The following is a 25443-nucleotide window of genomic DNA, read 5'->3' as shown; positions in this document are numbered from 1 at the left end:
CAGAGGGTGGCTGTGAACGCCGAGGACACAAACGATTCCCGTTTTCGTGTCGCATGTAGGGGGCGCTCGACACCTGTCATTTGAACGCCCAAGAAAGACGGTTAGGAATGGGGGCTACTCAAGCCACAAAGCTTGACGTCTCCAGTTCTGAGCTGCCACACCTGGCAGGTGCTTTCCATTCCTGACCACAGTGGCCAGTCCGAAGGAGCCTGAAATAAATATTTCTAGTTTCTGAGGTCTGCTGACGGTCAAAGAGCAGCTGTCCTTGCAGCTCAGTGGAAGGGTACAGTATTAATTTTTCAATCCTTCAACCTAAAACTTCATTAAGCCATTATTCAGAACATGCATTTGTCCCTACTTGTTTAAGGGGCAAGGTTAAGAATTAAAAATGATGGAACGACGAGGTTGAAGAGATGGCTCAGCAGTCGCTTTTCTTTGCAGAGGACACTAGATTGTTTTCTAGCATCCATACGGCTGCTAAAAACTGTCCTTAACTCCAAATCCAGTAGATCTTTCTTTTCTGTGGGCAAGGCAAGCACATGGTGTGCACACACATACAGACAGACACAACACTCATATACTTATAATAGAAGATAAATCTTGCGGGGCAGTGGTGGTGCACACCTTTGATCCCAGTACTTGGGAGGCAGAGGCAGGCGGATTTCTGAGTTCGAGGCCAGCCTGGTCTACAGAGTGAGTTCCAGGACAGCCAGGGCTACACAGAGAAACCCTGTCTAAAAAAAACAAAAAGAAGATAAATCTAAAAGAGAAAAAAACAAAACAAAAAACAATTGACACATGCCTGCAAGGGTGTTATATTTATGTCTTGGTTGTAGGGGGGAGACGTGGCCTCAAGAGGGAAAAATAGAAAGGGCAGGAGGGTCCCTGACATCCACCTGGGCTTCTTCTTCTGAGGGTCACCACCCCAGATTAGCTATTAACAGATTAATGAGAAGACTTATCAAGGAAGTACACAACGAAACAGCAGTAGTCTCTTAAAAGATTGTTCTCATACAAGATTTATTCCCCTGCACCCCCCACCCCAGCCCAATTCACAGTGGAGGACTTGGGAGATTCAGAGCAGGTTCCACTGGTACAAGAAAAGACCTGGATTTGCTTGCTCCCCTTCCCTCCCTCTTCCTCTTGCCAACTCCCAAAGCATGAAGCTACACACACTCATGCAAACACGCAAAATCCCAAGCCTTTCCCTCACCTCCCCTTTTTTGTTCTTTTCCACATCAGAGTTCACCTGTAAGACATCTACCTGGCTCTAAGGAAAGAGATGTCCAAAGTATCTGAGAACCCTAAAGTGGGGAGATGCCATTATTATGCCTAACTTTCACACTCACTATGGAACAGGCACCTGCCATTCCTCTTCTCACTGTTAAGTATTCTCACTCCCTGGCCTCTATCTTGTCCATCAACCAAGAGCAAAAGTGTTAGCACAACCCTCAACCTGCAGCACATAAAAATGGGCTCTGTCCAACATCCCTCACCCAAACACAGGAGTGCTGGGGGAGTGGTCCCTGAGGATCAGCAAAGGGTTAATGCAAGAGGGAAAGAGGAAAGAAGAATTTGGCTTGAGCTCTGATTTGGGAGACAGAGAGGCAGTATGCTGGCACAGGTTGAGAACCAATGATCATTTAAGGGGTTTTCACATGATTTGATTCGGGGCTGCAGAACACCTACCCTTGAGAATGGTCTCTGCTGATTACCAACATCCTTACTAACTGGGCTCATCCTTACAGGAGTTAGGAAGTGGTATGGTAAGAAGAGCTGGTGGCTCTTGGGATGAATGCCATGGCCATTTGTAAAGTGCTACTTTGCTATACCCCATAGAATTATTGCTTCTCCAGAGGAGGAGCAAGGGAAGAAGGAGGAACATAAACATGGATATGATATTGCTTTGCTCATTGCTCAGATTGATGGTCAAATGGAGCCAAGGGTTAACAGCACCAAAGACAACCACACAGCTGCAGGAGCTTTCATGAGACCTCAAGGTAGGCACTCGCCAACTCAGCCAGCCAGCGGATCCTACAGCTCACGGTGATAGAGCAGAGGCTCAGCCCCACAGCATGTTCACATTTCTCAAACTCTGCAAGCACTCTGGCGTGCTCAGGGTCAGCCATCTAGAAATGAAGATGGGCTCAGGAACAGGAAGTGGGCCTGCTCTGCAGAACCAAAGGGCACACTTGCTTTGAGAACACAAATCAAATCATGGTAAAAGACACAGATGATAACTCCTGTAGCTGCTGCCTGGCTTCTGTGGCTCCAGTGAGGTGAGGAGAAGAGATGGGCTCTTGTATCAGTGAGGGCCCCTGAGCACCCAGACCTAAAAGCAAACAGCACTACCTCCTCAAAGGGGAATCAAATCCCTACTTTGTTGCCCGTAGTACCACCCTGATGGAGAGAAGCCTCCCTTGGGGGAGCATGTTCTCACTTCAGTGACTAAGCACAGATACGATGTCTCACTGGCAGCAGGTAAGAGTATGTCCTCTTAGCAGGCCTCTGCATCAGCCAGGCCACCCAGCACACAGATAAAATTCAGGGGACAAGACTGGGTTCTTCCCTTGCCCCATCACAGAAAGTGGGGTGGAGGAAAATAACCTACAGCACAGTGACCCCCCTCAAAGGAGTCTCTCAGTGGCTCCTAGAACTGGCAGGGTCTAGCTGATTCAGCTCTGATTGGTCCAGAAGTTCAAAATCATCTCCTTCAGCATCAGTGTCAAGGTCTGAACTAGGGGCCCGGAGGAAGCCTCTTGTTGCTCTTCGGGGAGGTGGGCCAGAAGGGTCTGTCTGGGAGGCCTCTGACAAGGCTAGTTGGATCATACCCTGGGAGACCAGGCTGGCAAGGTTGCTGGTAAGGTTAGATCCTCCAGGAAGGGAACTAAGCAGGAGCTCTGGCAGTGCAGCCTCATTCCGACTAGCAGGCAGGACCTGGGTATCCCCAGCCCCTGGTGGGGAGCGGTACATCAAGCTGGGCATCCCAATGCTGGTGTCGTCCTCATCGTCCAGGCCAGCAGGATCCACGTTAATGGAAGGGAAGTCGGGCAGGTCTCTGGCGAATGACTCCTCTGGATCACTGTGGCCATCTAGGTCTGAGAGAACACAGCTGTGTGAAACATGGTAGCTGCCTGCTCTCTGTGCCCACACCCACAAGAAGTCAACCCTATATAACCAGGTTTTCCCACCCTGTAACTGCTTAAGATGAAGCAAAACCTGTGAGACTGGTTAGTTTGTTGTCACCACTCAGATGGCCATGACTGCTGATGGGCAGAGAACTGCCTGTCTTCCTCTACTGTGTCCATGACTAATAAGAGACCGGGGCTTCAAGGGCAGCATAACAGCCATGTCATATCACACCCTTGGGCAGATTTATTTCTTACACCACTACTCAGGAGAGGAGGGGGCACAAGGAAGCCTCCATCCAGGGAAGGTACAATGCAAAAGTCAGAGTTACTATCCACTCAGGTCAAAGGTTCTCACCTTCAGAGCCTTCTGTTAGAGGTGTTTGGCCTCTTGACAGGTTAAATGTGCCATTTTCTGTACAGGAGACTTCAGCATCAGAGTGCTCCGAATCTGTGATAGCCAATTCCCTGGCAACAGTAGAATCATCCAGCTTAGAAAAAGAAAACAAGTCTGAGATGATGCCATCCGCAATCGGCTTTACTGACGCAAGCCCTGGAAGACCCTGAAGCTGACCCATGAACCCAGGACGGATGGAAACTCTGTCCACAGTCAGGCTGCCTCCCTAAAGAGAGCACTCTTTTCTCATCAACCTCTTAAGCTCAGGCCGTCTTGGGTAACCAGAAAAATATACTTATTAACCAAAAGTCTCGATGGGTTGGCTGCTAGAAAAGATTTATGTCAGTTCCAGGTTCTTCCGTGGTAGTAGGGTAAAGCAAACCCGAGTGGTTTTACTGTTCATCAGGCTCAGTCTGAGTTCTCAGACCCCATAAAACACCTGAGGTGGGTTCTCTCCTCAGCTCTGTAATAAGAGAAAGAGGAATCTAGGGTCTCTGAGGGACCGTGATAGGCTTGAAACCTGGTTACCATCTCAATGTGCATTGCCAGATGGAGCAAAAGGACCAGGGGAGCAGCTTCCACAGACAGATACCTGAGGACAGAAGGCAGCAAGTTCCTCTTCACTGTCACTGTGGCTGTCCATGGCACGTTCTGAGTGCAGAGCTCTGCGGCGCACTAGTGGAGAGAGCAGAAGGTCCTGATGCCTTTGAGGGAAAAATCTCCCTTTGGACTCCAAAAGCATGTATCACAACACAAGAAGAAGCTCTCTAAATATAGCCCTAGTGTCCATAGCAATGTCTGAAAGTAAGGATGCCGAGTCTAAATTGTTACACAAGACTACTACATCTCTCCTCCAACAACCCTCCTTTTTCCAACCCAACACATCTCTAGAAATCCTGGCTAATGATGAACTACCCATCTAGCAGCAACGTTGAGGATCTCCTAGAGGTAAGTGGCGCAGTCATGGGAAGGAACAGGAAGCTGCTCACCCTGGGGAAATGAGGCTTTTTTTTTTTGGTTTTTTGAGACAGGGTTTCTCTGTGTAGTCCTGGCTGTCCTGGAACTCACTTTGTAGACCAGGCTGGCCTCGAACTCAGAAATCCGCCTGCCTCTGCCTCCCGAGTGAAATGAGGCTTTTAAGGACTGATATTTTTCAACTAGTTGGCCCAGATGAAGCTGGGCTTGGTGACCACATTCATGATTCTTTGAAGGCCAGTGCTTAATCAGACACCCAAACTGATAAGACCAAAGAGAGGGACACATCTGCACCACTTTCTTTGTGTTAGGTAGAACTCAGGTTAATAATAGTATACTTCTGCATCTATGTGGCTATTCTTGATCATCTTTGGAAACAGCTTTCGTTAATGGAAAGAGGCTGGCTCAGAAGTGTCAAAACCCTGCACTAGCATTTACTCAGTTTAAGACCACTTGAGTCTCATGGTTAATGCAGATTATCTAAAAGAGTGCACAAAACAGCCCATCCAGGGCCTGGACACTTGGAAGGTGTTTCATAACAGCAGATGGTACTACAGACATCTTCCATAGCTTTTTCTCAATTTGGGAGTTTTTCTCTAATCAGTTTAAAATGGAGTTTAAGGCCTTTGTAAGAAAACCTGGCAAGCCTGCCTAGGTTTCTCAGAAAAATATTCCCTTTCCTCACTACTTTCTACTCCTACCAACCACCCCCCACTTCTACTTGAAAATTTTAAAGTTGCTCTTATGTTCACATTCCCTGTGGCAGTCAGAGAACAACTGTCAAGTGTGTGTGTTAGTTTCTCCATCAAGAGGACCCTAGGGATTAAACTCAGGTCATCAGGCTTGGTAGCAAGCACCTCTATCTGCTGAGCCATCTCATGGGCCCTATTTCTCCCACTTTTAAAGACTTACACAGTTTGTGAGGCCTGGCTTCTCCTCTTTCCCTGATAGGTAGAAGAAAGCCATCCCATGATGCTTACATTGTCTTTCTCTCTGCTTGGACATCATGTAGCCACGGACACTGAAGTCCAGCCGCTGCAGAACTGGCTTCAGTCGCACATAGGCTCGATCCCACAGACGGTGATAGACAGCAAGAGGCCACATCATAATGATGACGACTGTGAAGAGTGGAAATAGAAGAAAATGGAGATTGCACAAAGCAATCTTTTTTGTTTGTTTGTTTTTTAAAGATTTGTTTATTATGAGTACACTGTAGTTGTCTTCAGACACACCAGAAGAGGGCATCAGATCTCATTACAGATGGTTGTGAGCCACCATGTGGTTGCTAGGATTTGAACTCAGGAGAACAGTCAGTGCTCTTAACCACTGAGCCATCTCGCCAGCCCTGCACAAAGCAATCTTACCTGCCCCCCTGCTGTTGTGTCCTTAGGACTCTGGGCAGAACAATTCAACTTAATTCTGCTGGTCACCTCCACTAGTGACCCCTATCATATACAGTTTTTCAGAGCAGGAACTTCTGTAGCCATCCAAGGATCCACATCACAGCTATACACAACACATATGCTACAGGACCAGGCAGTGTGGACATACGGAGTAAAACAGTGACAACTGGCCATGTGATTCTGAGATAAAATTACATATATAAAATACTACATATGGATGTCCAGCAGAGTGGCACAGGCCTTTAATCCCAGCACTCAGGAAACAGAGGCAGGGAGATCTCTATGAGTTTGAAGCCAGCCTAGTCTACATAATGAGTTCCAGAATAGCCAGAGCTGCACAGAGAAACCCTGTTTTTTAAAACCAAAAAAGAAAAAGATGGGCTAGGATATATATCAGTTGCAAAACACTTGCCTAACATGCATGGCACCCTGGACTGGACTTCCTAGCACTGTAAGCTCCCCAAGAGGAAATGGGGCTTATGCAAAGGCCCATTATGTGAAGTACCATTTCATAGTTTCATGTAAAAAGACATTTAACAACAATAATCATGTCCTGAATATATGGGAAAGTCATTGTTGGAGCACTAAAATATAGAGGGCCTCTCCCTAGACAGCAGTTCTCAACCTGTGGGCTGTGACCCCTTTAGGGGGCTAACGACCCTTTCATAGGACTCACGTATCAGATATTTGTATTATGATTCAAAACAGTAGCAGTTATGAAGTATCAATGAAAATATCTTTATGGCCAGGGGTCCCCACACCATGAGGAACTGCATTAGAGGGCTGCAGTGTTAGGAAGGTTGACAACCTCTGACCTAGAACCACAGCTGACTATGGCTGGAAAAGTGTAGGGAGAAGTACTTTCACACTTACGCATCAAGTAGGACAGCAGGAGCCCAGGGATGTATCGACCCAACATGGCCAAAAAGGTCAGTATCCCGCAGCTCAGCAGGCAGAACTGGGAGAAGCAAGAAGCAGTATTAAGTTTCTGCTACATGGCAAAGGACTGCAGTGGGGATGGGGGATTAATGGAGGGGTGACTGAAGACTCTATGATCTGAGTCAAGCATGGACATGCCAGAATGACAGCCTCAGTCACCAGTCCAGTGGTGATTCTGTTCTGGCAGACGAGAGAAATCCCTTCTACTCAAGCTCCCTTCACATGGAAAGACCATACAGCTGTGCCTTTCATGCCAGGAAATTGGTTTAAGTTTTAGCCAAAAAATCTCTCTGAAAACATGCATTGGTAGTGGGTTTTTTAAGTAAAATTAAGAAAACAGGAATATTAAAACCCAACAACTTATCATGTTTAATGTGACACAGACCACACACAAGCAAGCTGTCTCTTCTTGAGACAAAAGAATGGCCTGCTCTGTGGGGCTGGAGACAGCTCTGTTGTATCACTTGCCTAGCATGCAGGAAGCCCTGAATTCAATCCCTAGCACAGAAAGAAATTAAAAAAAAAAAAAAAAGAAAGAAAGAAAGAAAAAAAAAAAAAAGAAAAGAAAGGAAAAGGAAAGAAAAGAGCCTACTCCAAAGCACAGCAGCCATGGAGTCAGGCTCCTGCCTTTCCTGGAGCAGCCGGTCAGAACCCTTCCTATCACCTCCCTGTGTTTCTATGAACCTCATGTCTTTTATGAATGAAGGTACACGGGGAAATAGTGTCTCAACATGAACTGAGCTGAAAGCCAGAGCTGAAAGTGAAGAGGGAGGTCTTACCTTGCCTGGGTTTTGCTTTTTGAAAAGCAAAAGATTCCTTATGAAAATGGTCCCACTAACCCAGACTTCAGCTACATGGTGGCAGAGCTCGGGCACGCTGAGCAACCGAGGGTGCACAAAGCCCCAGCTATGGGAGAGAGAAGGGGAGCTGTGAAAGGAGGCTGTTTAGGGGCCCCCCATCTTGCTGTGCTGCCAGCCGATGTTTCCGGATTTAAAGAGGGCTTGGGGAGCAGCTAGTCCCAGGTGCTTTAGAGGTGAAACATGTCATTCTTCTTGGCTTACCAGGTTGAAACTTGATTTGGGGGACTAGGAAGACAAACTTGTTCTAACAACTCCACCCTATGAGCAAGTGGCTTCGTCCACATGTATAAACCTGCCAGCAGCCCCAAGGCCCTGTATGCTTGAAAACACCATGTTCTCCACTCTCAGACCACAGCAATTCTGTGCGATTGCAATCCAGGGACACAAGTAAAAGCCTGACTGACTCCTCTACAGCTGAGAGGGAGGCAATGTGAGGGAACAAAGCAAAACCAAAATAAACCTCAGCCAGGAAATTCCTTATCAAACACACGGGTGGATGGGTTAAGGACGAAAGCAGAGGCTCTAAGACACACAGGGGATCTTCAACACTGGCTTGCTGATGCCAGGAAACAATGTTTTGTGACCCAGAACTTAAAAATAGCCACAGGCCACAGAAACACCAAGTGATGCAGTATGAAAGCCAGGAGACCATGAGTTGCCTCTAAGTTTTCACACTGTGGCTTATTAATGCAGCTATTTCCCTGGCATGTCAGGTTGTAAGTCACCACTTCTTTTCCAGAAATGTCTCATCCTATAAAGACGAGAAGACACGAGTATTCTCAACCTGAATTTTAGAATTTGTTATTACTTGAAACAGACTAGGTGTATAATGTTGTATCCAGAATATGGGGTTAAGAACATGTAACCAAAAACCAACACACTCCATTAAAACAACAGAAGGGAAGTAATTGCTGCTCCATACCTCTCGTTGTCCAAGGCGTCAGATCTCGGCACTACAACATTAAAAATAAACAGTATTAGCTGGTAGGCAAAATGAAACAAGTATTAGGCTGTCTGGTGGTCTAACTGTTCAGGCTTTAATATGCTTAGGAAAAAGTAAACATCAGTAGCCAGTAAAAAGGAGCTCCCATGTTACATTGCCAGGGTTAGGAAGCTGCAGACAATGGAATAATGGTTTATGTGTCTTCAAATGACAAAGCATTTTTCCATGGGCAAGGAGAAGGTACAAATGGACCACAAGAACTACAACTACACACTTCAGCTTACAGCCAAGGTGTCTGAGAACATGGTTTGTCCATCCCTTGAGTATGCCAGACTGCTCACACACGTCATGGTGTGCCAAGCTCCTAAGGCATGTTGTGACTACTCCAACTCTCTTTAGAGATACCTATTATCTGCTCTGAACAATATAGGCTTCTGACATTTACAGATATGAGACAGGCTGATTTCTTGAACTCTATAAAATAAGGAGAGTGATGCACTTAAAAGCTATATACTGTATGCAGTGCGACCATCCTGCCAGCACTTCAACCTGACTGACTGCTCCAGAATCCCCATCAGTTCTCCTTTCGGACTCCCACCTGAACCGATCTCCACTGCCTCTGCCTATAGCTGGCAAATGCAAGCATTCTCCCACTTTTAAAGTCCACAAGTCAACTTTACTATTCCTAACCATCTATTACGTATCAATGCCTAGTCCCCCCATTCTTGGTACTCTCCAAAACACCTACCACCAGACTCTGGACACAAGGATACAGCTGCAGTTTCCTAGCACAGCCTCTGCTTCCCCCTTGGCTCACTCTATCCCACCATATGAGATGATATCAAATTAACCTTTACTCTCAACTCAGTATGCTGCTCTATTTTAAATGATCTTCAATGATGATGCACTGCCTAAATATCTATACCTAAGTTTTTTTTTTTTTTTGGTTTTTGGAGACAAGGTTTCTCTGTATAGCCCTGGCTGTCCTGGAACTCACTTTGTAGACCAGGCTGGCCTCGAACTCAGAAATCCGCTTGCCTCCGCCTCCCGAGTGCTGGGATTAAAGGTGTGCGCCACCACGCCCGGCTTTATACCTAAGTTTTAAGGACTTATAAATCTAAGTTCTCTCTTGAAAACAGACTCCTCATTCCTATCAAAATGTTCAATTTTCTGTTCCCAGGAGATTCTTAGCAAGTTGTGGTTCTTTTGTGTATGGTTGTAGACAGGATCTTGTGTGTTCAAGCTAACCTCCAACTCACTACATAGCTGAGGCTGACTCTGAGGGCCTGCTGACTCCATGCCTCACTTGCCTGCGGTTCTTCAAGCAAGCTACTGTCCTACCTGGAAATATGTTCTCTCTTGTTACATTCACTGACTGACTTGGGTAACATACATAAATCCATCTACTAAACACTACACTGTATCTCCGATTTATCCTTTGGGTCGTCATTAATTTTTCTTCAAGTGTCTATAGTTTTTTAAAAGAGAAACTGTATTTCTTATTGCTTATTACATAATTTAGAAGAAATTCTTGGGAGGCAAACTGATGCTGCCTGGAGCTGGGCATGGCAGTACACGCCTGTAACCAACAGCTGAGAGGAAATGCAGGAGAATTAGCAGTTCAAGGTCACCCTAAACTACACAGTGAATTGGAAGCTAGCTTGGGCTACATCGACACTGGGTTTTGTTTTTGTTTTTAAGTAATGGCCAGGCACGGTGGTGCACATCTTTAATCTCAGTACTCAAAAGGAGTGGGAAACCTCCATGAAATTGAGGCCAGCCAAAGCAACACAGTCAGACCTGGTCTCAATAAATAGATGAATAAATAAATAAGAAAGAGCTAGAGAGATGGCTCAGCACTTAGGACCACTGAGTACTCATCTAGAAGACTTGGGTTCATTCAATTTTTGGCATCCATGTGGCAGCTAACAATAGCCTATAACTCCAACTCCAAGGGATCCAAAGTCCTCTTTTGGCCTCTGTGTACATCAGGTACACAAATGGTACCCAGACACACAGGCAGGCAAAACTCCTATTCAAATAAAATAATAAATTGATGCTGTCTCAGTAGCTAACAGTATCCAGTAAAGTCATTTGAGTCTAAAAGATAAAACAGGAAATGGTAAAGCCTTTGTATTTCTCAGCCCACTTACACCAGCAACACCAGCTCAGGTGGCAGACACAGATCTGCCAGCACTAATGCAGTAACAGAAAGGCAGAACCCAGCTCTACAGGCCCACGGGTGAGGCATAAGCTTTTCTTTTCTTGTCTTTTTGAGACAGGGTTTTTCTCTACATGGCCCTGGCTGTCCTAGAACTCACTATTTGCCTGCCTCTGCCTCCTGAGTTCTGGGATTAAAGGTGTGGACCAACACCCCTGGCCTGAGGCTTATTTTTCTTTTCTTTTCTTTTTTTTTAAGATTTACTTATTTATTATATGTAAGTACACTGTAGCTGTCTTCAGACACACCAGAAGAGGGAGTCAGATCTCATTACGGATGGTTGTGAGCCACCATGTGGTTGCTGGGATTTGAACTCAGGACTTTTGGAAGAGCAGTCGGGTGCTCTTACCTGCTGAGCCATCTCACCAGCCCGAGGCTTATTTTTCAAATGTCTCCTAAAGCAACTAATTCAGACTTCAAGATCAGTTCCCAGAAACCCATACTCCTCAGAACAAACAAACACCCTAAAGGCAGAAGTCCCTTAAAAATTACCAGTTCAAATTATTCTAAATGCTACAAATTTTACCGTTTATCTCAGGCCAAATTTTGTTCTTCCATTGGTCAACACAGACAATGATCATTAAGCTGAATGCAAGCAAAAACACAAAACGAAGCGATGTCAGTGCAAAAAACCTAGAGAAAGAAAACAGAAGAGGGTTACTAAGTAATAGAGCCAGTTCAGAAAAGACCCATGTGCACTCTGGGCTAGGTGAACAGACCTAGTTCCAGGTTTGCTGGTTGTTAACTAGTTATACACCTTGGTTAAGTCACTCCAGTTTTCTAGACCCCAGCTATTTTCCAATGGAGATAGTAGTTTCTTCTGTAAAAGTAAAGGACTAAGCCAGGCAGTGGTGGCACACGCCTTTAATCCCGGAACTTGGGAGGCAGAGACAGGTGGATTTCCGAGTTCGAGGCCAGCCTGGTCTACAGAGTGAGTTCCAGGACAGCCAGGGCTACACAGAGAAACCCTGTCTTGAAAACAAACAAACAAAAAAGTAAAAAACTAAATCAACGTCCTGGAGACCCTTCTGAGCTTTCGGTCTATTATGCAGGACAAGTTGTAAGGAAAGTAAGTATTTATTTACTAAAGTTAAGCCCTAATACAAGTCAATAGCTGACACATGCACAATAGCACAATTTAATTGTGCTATTGTGTATATTAATGCCTAATTAGGCATGCTATCACAGACGAAAGGACGGAGCTGCCCCCTCAACCAAAATGACTCAATTAAGGACATACAGAGAGCCAACCCTCAAGGTGTGTCTAAAAGGTACTTCAGGATCAGCACCAATACTGAGACTCTTGTAAAGAAAACCCAAAGGGAAAGCCAGGTGCAGTGCCCCGTGCCTGGAACCCCAGCTCTTGGGAGGTGGAGCAGGATGATTAGAAGTTTGAGGTCGTTTTCATCTACATCATGAGTCTGGGGTCAGCGTAGGCTATTTGAGACCCCATCTTGGGGACAGGTGGTGGTGGTAGTGGTGGTTTTTTGGAGAGACCAGCATTTTCCTGTTACTGAAGTGAACCACAGACCGTATCCCTTATGATTACAGATGCAGACTCTTTAATAAAATATAAACAAATTAAGTTTAACAATATATTAAAAATTATACCACATAACCAAGTGGGATTTGTATTTATGACTGCACATGGTATTGGGTTATACAGGACACTCTCATACATGTATGTATGTGTTGTGCATGGAGCATGCTTCGTCTCCAGGCCCTTCATTTCTCTCTTCCCATCATTAGTTCTCTTTGTTCCCCGAGAGTTTCATGCCAACTGTCATCATGTCATAAAAATATACATGATTTGATGCAGCTATCTACAGTCTAAGAAGCACAAATGAGAGAAGGCATATGGTATTCATCTGAGACTGAATAATTTAATGTGATTCTCCCTAGCTGCATCAAGCAGGAACGTGTGTAGGCCCGAAATCTCTATCACTCCAGACAGGTTTTCCAATACAGACCTGGCTGCCCTAGAACTCTGTAGTCCAGGGTGGCCTTAAACTCAGAGCCCTGCCTACCTGCACCTGACTCCTGGGAGGAAAGGTTTGAGCCACTATACACACATGCCACTCCGATTTATCACTTAAACAGGGTTTCGGCTGAATCCAGAGCTCATCAACAGGAAAGACTTCTGGCCAGCGAGTTCCAAGGATCCGCCTGTCCCTGACCTCTCACCGGGGACACAGATGTGTGATCAGACAAGGCTTTTACATGAATGTTGGAGATCCACGTTCAGGTCCTCGTGCTACAGGTCAGGAATCACAGCAAGACCAATACAAGTAGCACATCACCACGCAGCCAATGAGGGGACTGGAAACGGAGCTCAGTCGGCACAGTGCTTGTCTAGCGTGCATGAAGACCACGGTTCAATCCCCAGGACGGCACGGCCCGGCGTGCTAGGCATGCCTACAGCCATCTTTCCAGAATGCCCATCTTTAAGGCTGAGATCTCGTTAGGTTACCTTGGTTGGCCTCCGTATTCTTGAGCTGAAGCAATGACTTGTTTCAGCCTTCAAACTCTGAGACTACAATCAAATACTACTGCACCAAGCAAGACACAGCTTTTAAGGTTATAAGAGGGACGGACAGACGGCTTGGTGGGTAAAATTACTTGTAGCAAAAGCCTGAGAGCCTGAACTGGGTCCCTGGAGTCCACAGTGGAGCTGAGGGGAGGATTTTGGAAAGTAGCCCTTTGACTTCCTCATGTATACACCTACACCAGCAGACACACAAACAAAAACCATAGCACTTTATTCACTTTATTCACTAATAACAAAACAAAAATTAGGCCAGACATGGTGATACACACCTTTAATTCCAGCCCTTCTGAGGCAAAAGGAGAAAGGCTGAGTTTGAGGTCAGCCTGTTCTATGTAATAAATCCCAGGCCAGCTGGGGTCATACAGCGAGACACCTGTCTCAATAATAACAATAACAATAATAAAAAATTAAACTTAAATTAAAAATAACATCAAATGACCCTGAGTTTGGTTCCCTAAACAGAACCATCATGTGAACTTATGATCTGTTTCCTCACGCATAATGTGATGCTCACAAGTCCTGAGCTAAGATGTAGCTCCTTGCCTTGCATGCATGAACATCTAGTTTGATCCTCAGCATCAAATAAAACCAGTGTGGTAGCCAACACCCACACTCCCACCACTTGAGAGGTAGAGGCAGGAGGATCAGAAATTCAAGGGTATCCTTAGCGACATCGTGAATTTCAGGACAAGCTGGACTATATAAGACTTTCTCTTTTTTTAAAAGGAAAACAGCAGACTTAATCACCTATAAAATATAATATTTGATCCTGGCCAAAAAGCCAAGAAGAAAATGTAAGGAGCCAGCTACTGTCTAACAGTTCTGCTCAACTGTTCCACATCACAGTGGCACTAGGCATTAACACAGCAGCCAACCAAACAGGTGACAATGATCAGGAGCTGGTCATAAGTCACCATTCTGGAATACCCTCAGCTCAATATCTGATTAGTAATGTTATATAGTCAAAGAACAAGCCTTAAGGATAGAATTACAAAAGGCCAGGGATAGTACTCAGTTGGTAGGGCTGTCTGGGTGTACAAAGGCCCAGCTTTGATCCTCAGCCAGGAGGGAGAAGCAGGACAATCCAAGCAGCGTCACAGAGTTTAATACCACACTAGGCCCGTGAGACAGTCTCTGAAGAAAAAATATGCTGGACATGGTGGCACATGCCTTTAATCCCAGCACTTGGAAGACAGAGGCAGAGTCCAGCCTGGTCTACATAGTGAGTTTCAGGGCAGCCAGACAAACCCTGACTCAAAAAATAAAATAAAATAAAAGTAAAGTTTTAAAAAATTAAAAGCTAGGGCTGCAGAGATGGCTCAGCAGTTAAGAGCACACAATACAGCCGGGCCTGGTGGCGCATGCCTTTAATCCTAGCTATTGGGAGGCAGAGGCAGAGGCTGGCGGATTTCTGAGTTCAAGGCCAGCCTGGTCTACAAAGTGAGTTCCAGGACAGCCAGGGCTATACAGAGAAACCCTGTCTCGAAAAACCAAAAAAAAAAAAAAAAAGCACTCAATACTGCTCTTGCAGAGGTCCTGAGTTCAATACCCAGCAACCCCATGGTGGCTCACAACCTTCTGTAATGGGATCCGACACCTTCCTCTGGAGCGTCTGAAGAGAGCAAAAGTGTACTCACATACATAAAATAAATAAACCTTAAACATTAAATACAAGATACTCAGACCAATCTTCAGCACCAAAAGTAAAAAAGCCTCATCTGAGCATATATGTGAAGACAAGCACAAATTGCCAAAGGAAATTCAGAGTTTGTCTACAGACACGTCTGTACAATAAACATCACTGCATAAGGATGCACTTACACCTGCACTCTTTTAAAAGTAAAATGCATTAAAATGAAAGGAAACGAAAATCAGGAATCCAGTCACCAGTGACAACTCTAGTCCAGTTTTCCTAACCACCACTTAATGGGCACAATCACAAGAGATTAAAGAATGAAAAGCAGCTTAGCAGAGACAAACTGAGGAGCTGCCTGCCCCAGGTCGTTAGTCTCCTCCAAGCCAGTACATCTTCCCAACAAATGAGCCCACACTCTGCTCTACTTGAAAGTGACCTCCCTCCGAGGGGCGAGCCAGGCCACAATCATTCCTCCCCAGAGCACTGACTGCTGACAAGAAGAAACTCAGGTGAGAGGAGGATGTTTAACTCTCCTTTAGAGGGTCATTTTCCAGCCATGCCTGTGAACCCTGCACTTAGGAGGTGAAGGCAGATCAAGAGTTCAAGATCAAGCCGGGCGTGGTGGCGCACGCCTTTAATCCCAGCACTCGGGAGGCAGAGGCAGGCGGATTTCTGAGTTCGAGGCCAGCCTGGGCTACAGAGTGAGTTCCAGGACAGCCACGACTACACAGAGAAACCCTGTCTCGAAAAACCAAAAAAAAAAAAAAAAAGAGTTCAAGATCACCCTCAGCTACACAGAGTTTGTTGCCAACCTGGGCTACAGGAGACCTCGTTTCAAAACAAACAAAAATCATTTCGCTCAAACTAGACTATCTTACAGCAGCCTGTCACTACCCCTACCTTCCGATTCCCACCGCCAATACTTTAACTGACAAACGAATCTGAGGGCTGAAGGAGCAGCCCAAGCACAGAGTAATAAAGGCAGGGGGTGGTGTGGTGGTGGGTACCTTTAATGACAGGAATTGGGAGGCAAAAGGAAACGTGTGTGTTTACAAAGTAGGTAAGGTAGGAGGGAGGATAAAATGATTTGATAAGGCAAGGGGTGAGAAGACAAAGAGCAAGGAAACAAATGGGAAGAAATCCAGACAAGAGGGGCAGAAGCAGGAGGATCAGGAGTTTGAGGTTAGTCTAAACTATATAATGAAATTCTTCTAGAACACACACACACACGCACACACTCAAACCCCAAATCCACAAAGCTTGCTAAAATAGCATACAAAACACTTTCAGCAACTACAATCAGCATAAAAACTTTCCAACTAAGCTAAAGGCACCTACAAGTACAGTCCAATAGGAATACAGGAATATGCACACATGAATTAGTCATCGGGGACGACCCCTGTCTGTGTCTTTCTGATCATTACGGGATCATCTATTTTTTCTTAATGATTTTTTCCTTATTTCTAAGCCCAAGCATATTTGTTGAAGGTTTAGACAATGCAAGAAATAAGAAAATGTCAGGCGTGTGGCACATGCCTTTAATCCCAGTGCTCAAGAAGTAGAGGCAGGCGGATCTCTGTGAGTTTGAAGCCAGCCCGGTCTACAGAGTGAGTTTTAGGAAAGCCAGGGCTACACAGAGAAACCCTGTTTTGAAGAACAAACAGAAATAACAAAATAAAAATGAGCATATCACTATAAAATAACCCAGTTTGTACAGTGGCTCACACTCTAGCTACCTAGTGAGACAGGAAAAAAGGGAGAAAGGGAGAGATGGAGAGGGGTTGCAGAGGAGGGATGAGAAAAAAAGAAAAGAGAAGGGGAGAAAAGGAGAAAGGAAGAGAAGAGAGAAAGAGAATTAAAAGTCTAGATCTGACCAGGCCTCTGAAGTCACTGCCAGTTTACAGGAACCATGAGGCAAGAGGGAGGGGGGCAGCCAGCAGGGTGGAGGGCACTCTCTGGACAAAGGACCTGTTCAGAGCAAACAGTCACAGTATATATATACTTCACTTCTATTTATTTATTCACTTACTAACCTTGCAAGTGAGTAAAGTTTTTTATTTTGTTTTATTTTATGCCAAACTGTAGCATTTTTGAGGGGGATAAACACAACACACACACACACAAGCATTTCAATACTGCACGAAATCATTTTCCATATGACCAAGCTGATGGTATTTTAAATGTCTATTTTATAGAGGCATATGTACGATTGATACCGTTATTTAAACTATTAACACACAGACTCAGTGGGAGGCCAGCACCATGGCTCAGGATAAAGGCACAGCCACTGTAGAATCCAAAATAAATTCAAAACCACTCAGCCCCGTCTCCTCTGAAGGGACTTTCCAAACTACACTAGCAGGCCAAGTGCCGAGCCAGATAAGGAAGCTAGCCGACTAAACAGTGCTGAGGAAAACCATAAGGGCAGGTGGAGTGAGGGACCAGGCCAAAGGTAGTCACCCTATGCAAACCAACCAATGCCTGAAAGGGTTACTTACTACACCAATGAGAATAAGCCAGCTAGCCTTGTTGCCTAAATCTGCCCCTTAAAAGGTATAAAAAGTGTGTTTTTTATTTGTTTGGGGTCTCTCCTCTTGCCTGCATGCTGAGGGGGGTCCCCAACGCATTGGATCAATAAAAGAAAAAAAAAAAAAAAGAAACCTCTTGCAGTTTGCAGTGATGTTGGTCTCTATGGTCCTATAGTCTTTGTGAGTGAGGGTCTTTTGGTGGACTCCAACACCACCAAACGTGACAACCTGAGTACAATTCCTGGAACACACAGTAGGAAGAGAAAGCCAGACTCCCGCAAGTTATCCTATGACCTCCACATTTGTGCCCCTGAGTGTGCGCACACATACAAAAATGGAAACTGGAAAGATGGCTGGGTGGTTAAGAGTCCTTGTTCTTGTAGAGGATCTAGAACCTACATGGAGGTTCACAACCATCTGTAACTCCAATCCTGGAGAACTGGACAACTTCAGTCCTCTGAAGGCACCAGGTACATACATACTGTACAGCATCATGCAGGCAGACGACCCCTCATGCACATAAAAGACTAGACTTAGTCAAGTCTAATAACAAACAAATACAAACAAACCACTGGGAAGTAAAATGTTTGAATGAGAATGTTTGAGTGATCTGTCCCCAGTTAGTGCAACTATTTGGGAAGGACTAGGAGGTGTGACCTGTTGGAAGAGGTGTGTCACTGGGGATGGGCTTCAGAGTTTCAATATCACATGCCAATCCCAGTGTCTCTTTCTCTTTATGCTGCCTGTGGATCTGGATATAAAATTGTCAGCTACTACTTGAACATCATACCTGTCTGCTTCCCAACTAACCATCTAAAATTGTTAAGTAAGCTCCCAATTAAATGTTTCTAAGAGTCGCCTTGGTCATGGTGCCTTTTCACAGCTAGAGAACAGTAACTAATACACACATAATATACCTAATTTAATTTTTATTTAATACATAAGCATGTTTTCTCATAGTGCAGGTACTTTTAGTCCCAGCACTTGGGACAGGGAGGGTGAAGGGGAGAAGAGGTGGAGGCAGACAGATCTCTGTGAGTTCAAGGATAGTCTGGTCTACAAAGCAAATCCAGGACAGCCATGGCTTGTTACACAGAGACACCCTATCTCGAAAAACCAAAACCAAAACAAACAAACAAAAAATGATTAGGGCTGGAGAGATGGATCAGAGGTTAAGAACACTGACTGCTCTTCCAGAGGTCCTGAGTTCAATTCCCAGCAACCACATGGCGGCTCACAACCATCTATAATGAGATCTGGTGTCCTCTTCTGGCCTGCAGGCATACATGTAAGCAGGACACTGTATACATAATAAGTAAATCTTTTTTTAAAAATGATTACATTATATATGACTACTTTTTTGCCAAGGGGTGGTTGCACACACCTTTAATCTCAGCACTCAGGAAGCAGAAGCAGGTGGATCTCTGTGAGTTCAAGGGCAGCCAGGATGATAGAGTGAGTTGCAGGCAACCAATGTTACACAGAGAAGCCAGGTCTCAGAAAGACAATTAAAAACAAAGCAAGAGCCGGGCGTGGTGGCACACGCTTTTAATCCCAGCACTCGGGAGGCAGAGGCAGGCGGATTTCTCAGTTCGAGGCCAGCCTGGTCTACAAAGTGAGTTCCAGGACAGCCCGGGCTATACAGAGAAACCCTGTCTCAAAAAACCAAAAAAAAAAAAAAAAAAAACAAAGCAAGGCCTGGAGAGATGGCTCAGCTGTGCTCTTCCGAAGGTCCTGAGTTCAATTCCCAGCAACCACACGGTGGCTCACAACCATCTGTAATGAGATCTGACACCCTCTTCTGGTGTGTCTGAAGACAGCACCAGTGTACTTAGAAATAATAATAAATAAATCTCTTAAAAAACAAACACCCCCAAGGCTGGGGGTGTGGCTTAGAGCCTACCATGCCCAAGGCCCTGGATTTGAGCCAATCACTGTATAAGCTGGGCACAGTGGTGGGCACATGTAATCCCAGCACCAGGGAGGTAGGGGTAGAACCATCAGAAGTCAAGGTAATTCCTGAGCCACAGGGCACCCCACCTCAAAACAAGAAGCAAAAATACATGAATGAAACAAACCAAACAAACAAACTGGGCCAGTGAAATGGCTCAGAGAATAAAGGCAAATGCTGAGCAAGCCTGATGACCTAACTTTGATCCCTGGAACCGACAGCAGAAAGAGTAAATTAACTCTCCAAAAACGGTCCTCTGACCTGCGCAAACACACCAGGGCTGGTGCCCGCCTGCCTACACACACACACACACACACACACACACACACACACACGATATGTACACATACACAAGAATAATAAATTAAAAAGAAAATAAGAAAAAGGAGCTGCACTACACAAAACACAAACCTCTGACCTTAAGTGTAATTAAATAAGTAGAACATTAGGTCATGACGCATTTGTTATTTTTTTATAACAACACTACCGTAAGAAGATCCACCCTTATGGAATACCTAATTCAATGGTTTGGAGTATATTCAGAATTGCGCAGCTGTCACCATTATCTAACCTCAAGTCTCATCAACCTCAATAACCGCATCCCCATCATCAGTCACTCCCCGTCCCCTCTGTCCCCAGAAGAGGAGCTGATCATTTAGCTTAGCAAATGCTGCCAAACTACTACTTCCTAGAAAAGCCATCCGGTGTCGGCTTCTATCAGTCATATGTCAGTTTTCTCATATATTCCCAAGAAGTCTCAGTTCTCAAAACTTAAGAAGCAGCTAGGCAGCGTGGTGTACAACTCTGATATCACTACTCAGGAAGCAGAACCAAAACTGAGTTCTAGGACATCTGTGGCTACATACTGAGACCCTGTCTCAAAAGAAAAGAAATAAAATTTAGCAAGCAGAAATTGGTAACACAACTTGATTTCTATCTCCTTTTTAAATGGATTTAGCCTATGTGTATGCATGTTTTGCCCACATGCATCACACGTACCACACCCCTGCTTGATGAACTGGAGATGCTGCGAGACACTGTGTGGGCGCCGGGAAGCAAACCTCGGCAAAAACAAGAGCTTTTCACACCGGAGCCATCTCTTCAGCCACTACACTTCAATTTTTAGACTACCAGTCACAGTAAAATTTTAGATACCCACTGTTTTTCTTTTTGGGAAGGAAGGTGTCGAGACAGTCTCATGCAGCCCAGAATGGCCTAGAGCTCACTAGACAGCTGGGGATGACCTTAACTCCTGATTCTCTTGCCTTGCACTCGCGCACGCACACACACACCTGGATTATGGGCCTGCACCACCACATGTGGATTTTCCTTTCGTAAACTGTCCTTTTATCTGTTGGGGGCTAAAATCCAATTAAACTGTGCCAGCCCAAATAAAATGTATTCCTTGAATAGCCCTTTGGTGTTCAAAAGACTATGAGAAATCCTAGAAAATAAGTCGTTTTCTGGGAGTTAACTACAGCACAGATCTCCAGTGGTAACAGAAGCTAGAGTTTGTTATATAAATCATAATAGTTTGCCTAGCATACAGGAGGCCCTGGGTTCAATCCACAGTAACACATACAGTTGTGAACAATGACAACACATCTATTTTCAATCAAGGAAGATGCTATCTTGGGTTCCTTTGTTGTTACAGAGCATGCTTGTCTCTGGCACCTCAGAACAAAGCATCCCATTCTATAGGGACAGGGAGCCTATTATTGTGCAACACTTGTGACTGCCTAGTTAATGAGCCAGTAAATGAAAAGGAAAAAAATTAACCTAACCTATATCACATGATAGCTGCTGCTTGCACACTCACAATCACACATACACACACACAAGAAGTGAAACCTGCTGGTTGCTAATGACCCACCCGCCCCTTAAACAGAGAAAGTGCCAACCTTACAATTACAGACAAAACTCCAAGGCAAGGCTAGCTGCAGAGCTCAGAGATAGAGAGTCTGCCTAGCATTTATGAAGCCATGGGTTTAATCCCAGCATAAAAACAAACAAATGACTAATCCACCTTTATGGCAAAGAGAGGCAAAGCTAAAGAAGATGTAATTAGCAACCTGCTAGGTTACCAACCAGACAAGAGAGCCCGACCAACGCAATAGACTCCCAAGAGCAGAGGCCAACTTTGGCTGCACAGACCCAAAACCAGAAAGAGGAAAAAACCGATTATCAGAAACACTTGTCAATCAGTTTCAAAGTTTGCCTTTGCCGTGTGTGTGTGTAGACAGTCCATGTAGTCCCAGCCAGGAAGTCACCATATAAAACAAGCTAGTCTTGATCTCACAGAGACCTGCTTCCTGAGTGCTGGAGCTAGCAGCCTGCATCACTCTGGTTTGACTTTTTTCGTTTTCCTGCAGAATAAATGTCTCTGTTGAAACAGGCTTTCCTTGTCATTTAAAGGAAAACTAAAATCTTAAGATGTTTACTTTTCAGAACGCTCCAGAACTCATTAAAGAGGGAGAAGAGGAAAACCGGGCGGTGGCACACACCTTTAATCCCAGCACTTGGGAGGCAGAGGCAGGCGGATTTCTGAGTTTGAGGCCAGCCTGGTCTACAGAGTGAGTTCCAGGACAGCCAGGGCTACACAGAGAAACCCTGTCTCAAAGGAAAAAAAAAAAAAAGAGAGAGAGAGGAGGAGAAAGAGGAAGAAGAGTGGTGTTGCCCGCCTTTAATCCCAGTAGTTGTAAAATAAGAGGCAGGTGGGTCTCTGAGTTTCAAGGCCAGCCTGGTCTACAGATCCAGCGTTCCAGAACAGCCAGGGCTACACAGAGAAATCCTATCCTTAGAGAAAAATAAGGGGGAGTGGGGGTGGTACACGCTCTCCCTTCCATTTCCTATTGTTTTTGTTGTTGTTGGATTCTAACTCTGTAAATGAGAACTGTTGTATACCTTTAATCACTGCTCAGATCACTTTTAGTTTTGTTTAGGAAGAAAGACCATTATCCATTCTCACAGACCCCTCCACGTAAAGAAGAGTTAACACTGGTAAGACTGGCGACTGTGAAGCGATTCCCAAGAGTTAACAGGGCATCGGCTGTGAGTTACGCTCATGTCCCCAAAGGCCACCTGGAATCACAGGGACAAGAAGCTCCAGTCTATAACCCCCTGTGAGCTCTGTGCTGTTCATCAAGTTAGGGCCAGCAGGGCTTTACCCTCACGCTCCCTCATCTCCTATCAGTCCAATTCGAAGTTCCTAGAACCTGTCCTTTTCTGGTCCTGCCATGATGCCCTCCTGCTGACTTTCATGGTCTTCCTGTGGGTCACTCATCTACAGATGGGGTGAGATTAATGAAAAAGTTAGCTTTTAGAGGGAAGCCATTATTATCCTAAAGACAGCAACAGAGCAGGGGCCAGAAGTGATGTGGGTTACAAGATTTTGGACAGGGTCACCCTGATTTCTCTGGAACCTGGGAGGGGACACCCTGGAAATACATGGTGGCACCCTACCACATGGAATTCTTTTATGAACCTCCTGTGTTTAGAAAGTAAGAGGGCATAGTCACAGGTCCAGGGAAAACTATACCAGAGAATGTACATCACTAAAAGCACTATGTGCCCTGAATTTGGAGGACTTGGAAAGAAAAAATTCTTTCAGAGAGAGAGAGAGAGAGTGTGTCAGAGGACAGCTTGCAGAAGCTGGATCAGGGAATCAGGTTTGGATGCAGGCTCCACTACCCTAAGGTGGACTCCAGCACTCAGGTGACTACTTTGTAATATCAAGCTCATCTTGTGACATATCAAAAGCACCTCAGCTTTTGATAACACTATTATTCCTAATAAATAATGAGAAGTACTCCAGATTTGTTGTTTCTGACCTAACTTAGTGATACTTCTTCAATTCGTTGAAAATCTAAAGTCATTCTTTACTTTCCTAAGTGAAATGTCAATGCTCACAAAGACGCTACTGAGGAGCGAACAGTGTTTAGCCCTCAAACTCCAAAGAAGTTCATTCTCCCAAAACAATTCTCTAAGTGCCAATGTCTGACCTACTTTAACCCGCTTGGACTTTACTACTATCTGCACCCCTCCCAAGGGGTGAGTCCCCTCTATAAATGACAAGCTCAATTGTTTTTTTTAAGTCTTAGGCCACGCTCACTTTAGTGGATCTCTCCCCCACCTCCTGCATTGTGGCTACACAGTAGGCATACTACCCGGAAATGCCAGAGATAGGGATCAGTCACAACTTTTTTAAGAGGTCCAAAGCACAAGAGGGGTTCTGAGAAAGATTCTAAACACAGACTTAGCCTAAGTAAACACTATGGTAACAGCATGGTGGCCAGTGTCAATAGCCCCAATCCTCAGGAGCGGGGAGCAGGAAGGTCAGAAGTTCAAGGCCTGCTGGAGAGGATATGTGGAGCCAAAAAAGAATACACTGTTGAGGACCAGCAAATCTGTTGCAGCTTTAAAATGTGTTCCAGAGCTAGAGGGATGGTTCGGTGGCTAAGAGCACATACTGCTCTTCCAGAGAAGTTCAGTTCCCAGCAACCCCCACTGGGCAGCTCACCTATCTCCAGCTCCAGGGGGATGCAATGCTTCTAGCCTCTACAAGTACCCACAACTCCTCAGGAGCACCCCTATCTCAGGACCACACCCCTATACACACACACACACACACACACCGCTTTTGTTGTTTCAGGCTTATTCAAAGAGTCTCATCTCTTCTGGTTGTAGAGGCCTCAGTGATGTGTCAGTTCCCTTGGAATTTGATCAGTACTATGGTTACTAATAAACCCAAACCCTGGTTGGTAGACTCGATGAAGCCCAAACTCCTTCTAGGTGCTCTCATTTTTTCCAGAGAATGAAACACACACTTTAATATAGAGCCACTTGTCCAGTGAAAGAGGACTCAACGGCTCTCAGACAGCCTCAAACTCCTTGAACCATGGCTATGGTCTAATTTCTTGGGGGAAGCGTTGCAATCCTAAGTGGCTCTGAAACAGATGAAAGATCACCACTGTTTCTTTCTTTTTTTTTTTTTTTTCCTTCTTAATACATCTACTTTTCTTTCAAGCTGAAACTCCACACAAACTTCACCAACTTGACTGGGTGAGACGGTCTCTAACATGCTAATAATCCATGATAACCGGCTCAAGCTTGTTTTCCTCCTCACACCCAGGGATACCAGTTTTCAAGCCCTTCTGCCTCTCCTCCCATCATCGTTAAGTTAAAACCTCTGGGAACCACCACACTGGGGCAAAGCAAGAGAAACGGAGGAAATGGTCTCAAAGTGAAATCACTTTCTCTCGCTAACAAGAGGCACTCCGGCTTACTCCGAGCGACATGGGATGGTACCAGAATCTCTGGCGAGTCCTGGGGGCAAGCGGGGAAGACCAGGAAGGCCCTGTGAGCACCCGAGGTGCCTAAGCCTGGAGGCAGGCGGGATGCAAGGGAAAGTGAAGCATCATTAGGCAAGTATCAGAAGCAGCCAGGGCGACGAAAGAAGGCAGGGCAGGGCAGGTGAGAGATCGACACCCCCCTCCCCAGAACAACCTGACGAATTCCCGCCTAGTAGGGTCAGTGAGGGTCCGGGTGTCTCACCAGAACGCCGCGTTCAGCCCCAGGCACCACAGGGCGCTCCTGGCCGGCCGCTCCCACACCAGGGCTGCCTGCACCCGGCTCAGCAGAGGCTCGTAGGGGCCCAGCACCTCCACCAGGGCCCGCTGCGCCGCCTCAACCTGCTGGTCGCGCTCCCAGGAGCCGGACATAGCTCGGCGGCCCCTGAAAGCCAACCCCGAAGCTGGACCCGGGGCCGCGGCCACCCCTTCAGCCTCCTCCATCTCCCCTTCAGCAGCCACAACATCCGGGGCCACGGCCCGGGAGTCACAATAACACCGACTGCGCAGAAGCGCGAGTTTGGCTGCGGCGGGGCGGAGAAGGGGCGGGGCGGGGCGAGTGCCGA

The 25443-nt window shown here is 45.6% G+C and overlaps 1 protein-coding gene across 1 annotated transcript; it reads right to left on the bottom strand.

Annotated features, from left to right (window-relative positions):
- Positions 1–1003: 1003 nt before the first annotated feature.
- Retreg3 (reticulophagy regulator family member 3) lies at positions 1004–25419 on the bottom strand. The gene is made up of 9 exons (XM_021175606.3): positions 25083–25419; positions 11393–11499; positions 8625–8655; positions 7622–7748; positions 6777–6861; positions 5481–5618; positions 4118–4200; positions 3487–3619; positions 1004–3098 (listed from the first exon to the last, which is right to left on the bottom strand). Exons 1-9 carry the CDS (start codon positions 25319–25321, stop codon positions 2641–2643), a joined length of 1401 nt encoding a protein of 466 aa, XP_021031265.1. The 5' UTR covers positions 25322–25419; the 3' UTR covers positions 1004–2640.
- Positions 25420–25443: the final 24 nt, after the last annotated feature.

The sequence above is a fragment of the Mus caroli genome, unplaced genomic scaffold, assembly GCF_978045245.1.
Source record: "Mus caroli unplaced genomic scaffold, Mus_caroli_1 scaffold_13, whole genome shotgun sequence".
Classification (NCBI taxonomy): domain Eukaryota; kingdom Metazoa; phylum Chordata; class Mammalia; order Rodentia; family Muridae; genus Mus; species Mus caroli.
Note: the sequence above shows the minus strand (reverse complement) of the source record. Positions and strands in the feature narration are given on the sequence as shown.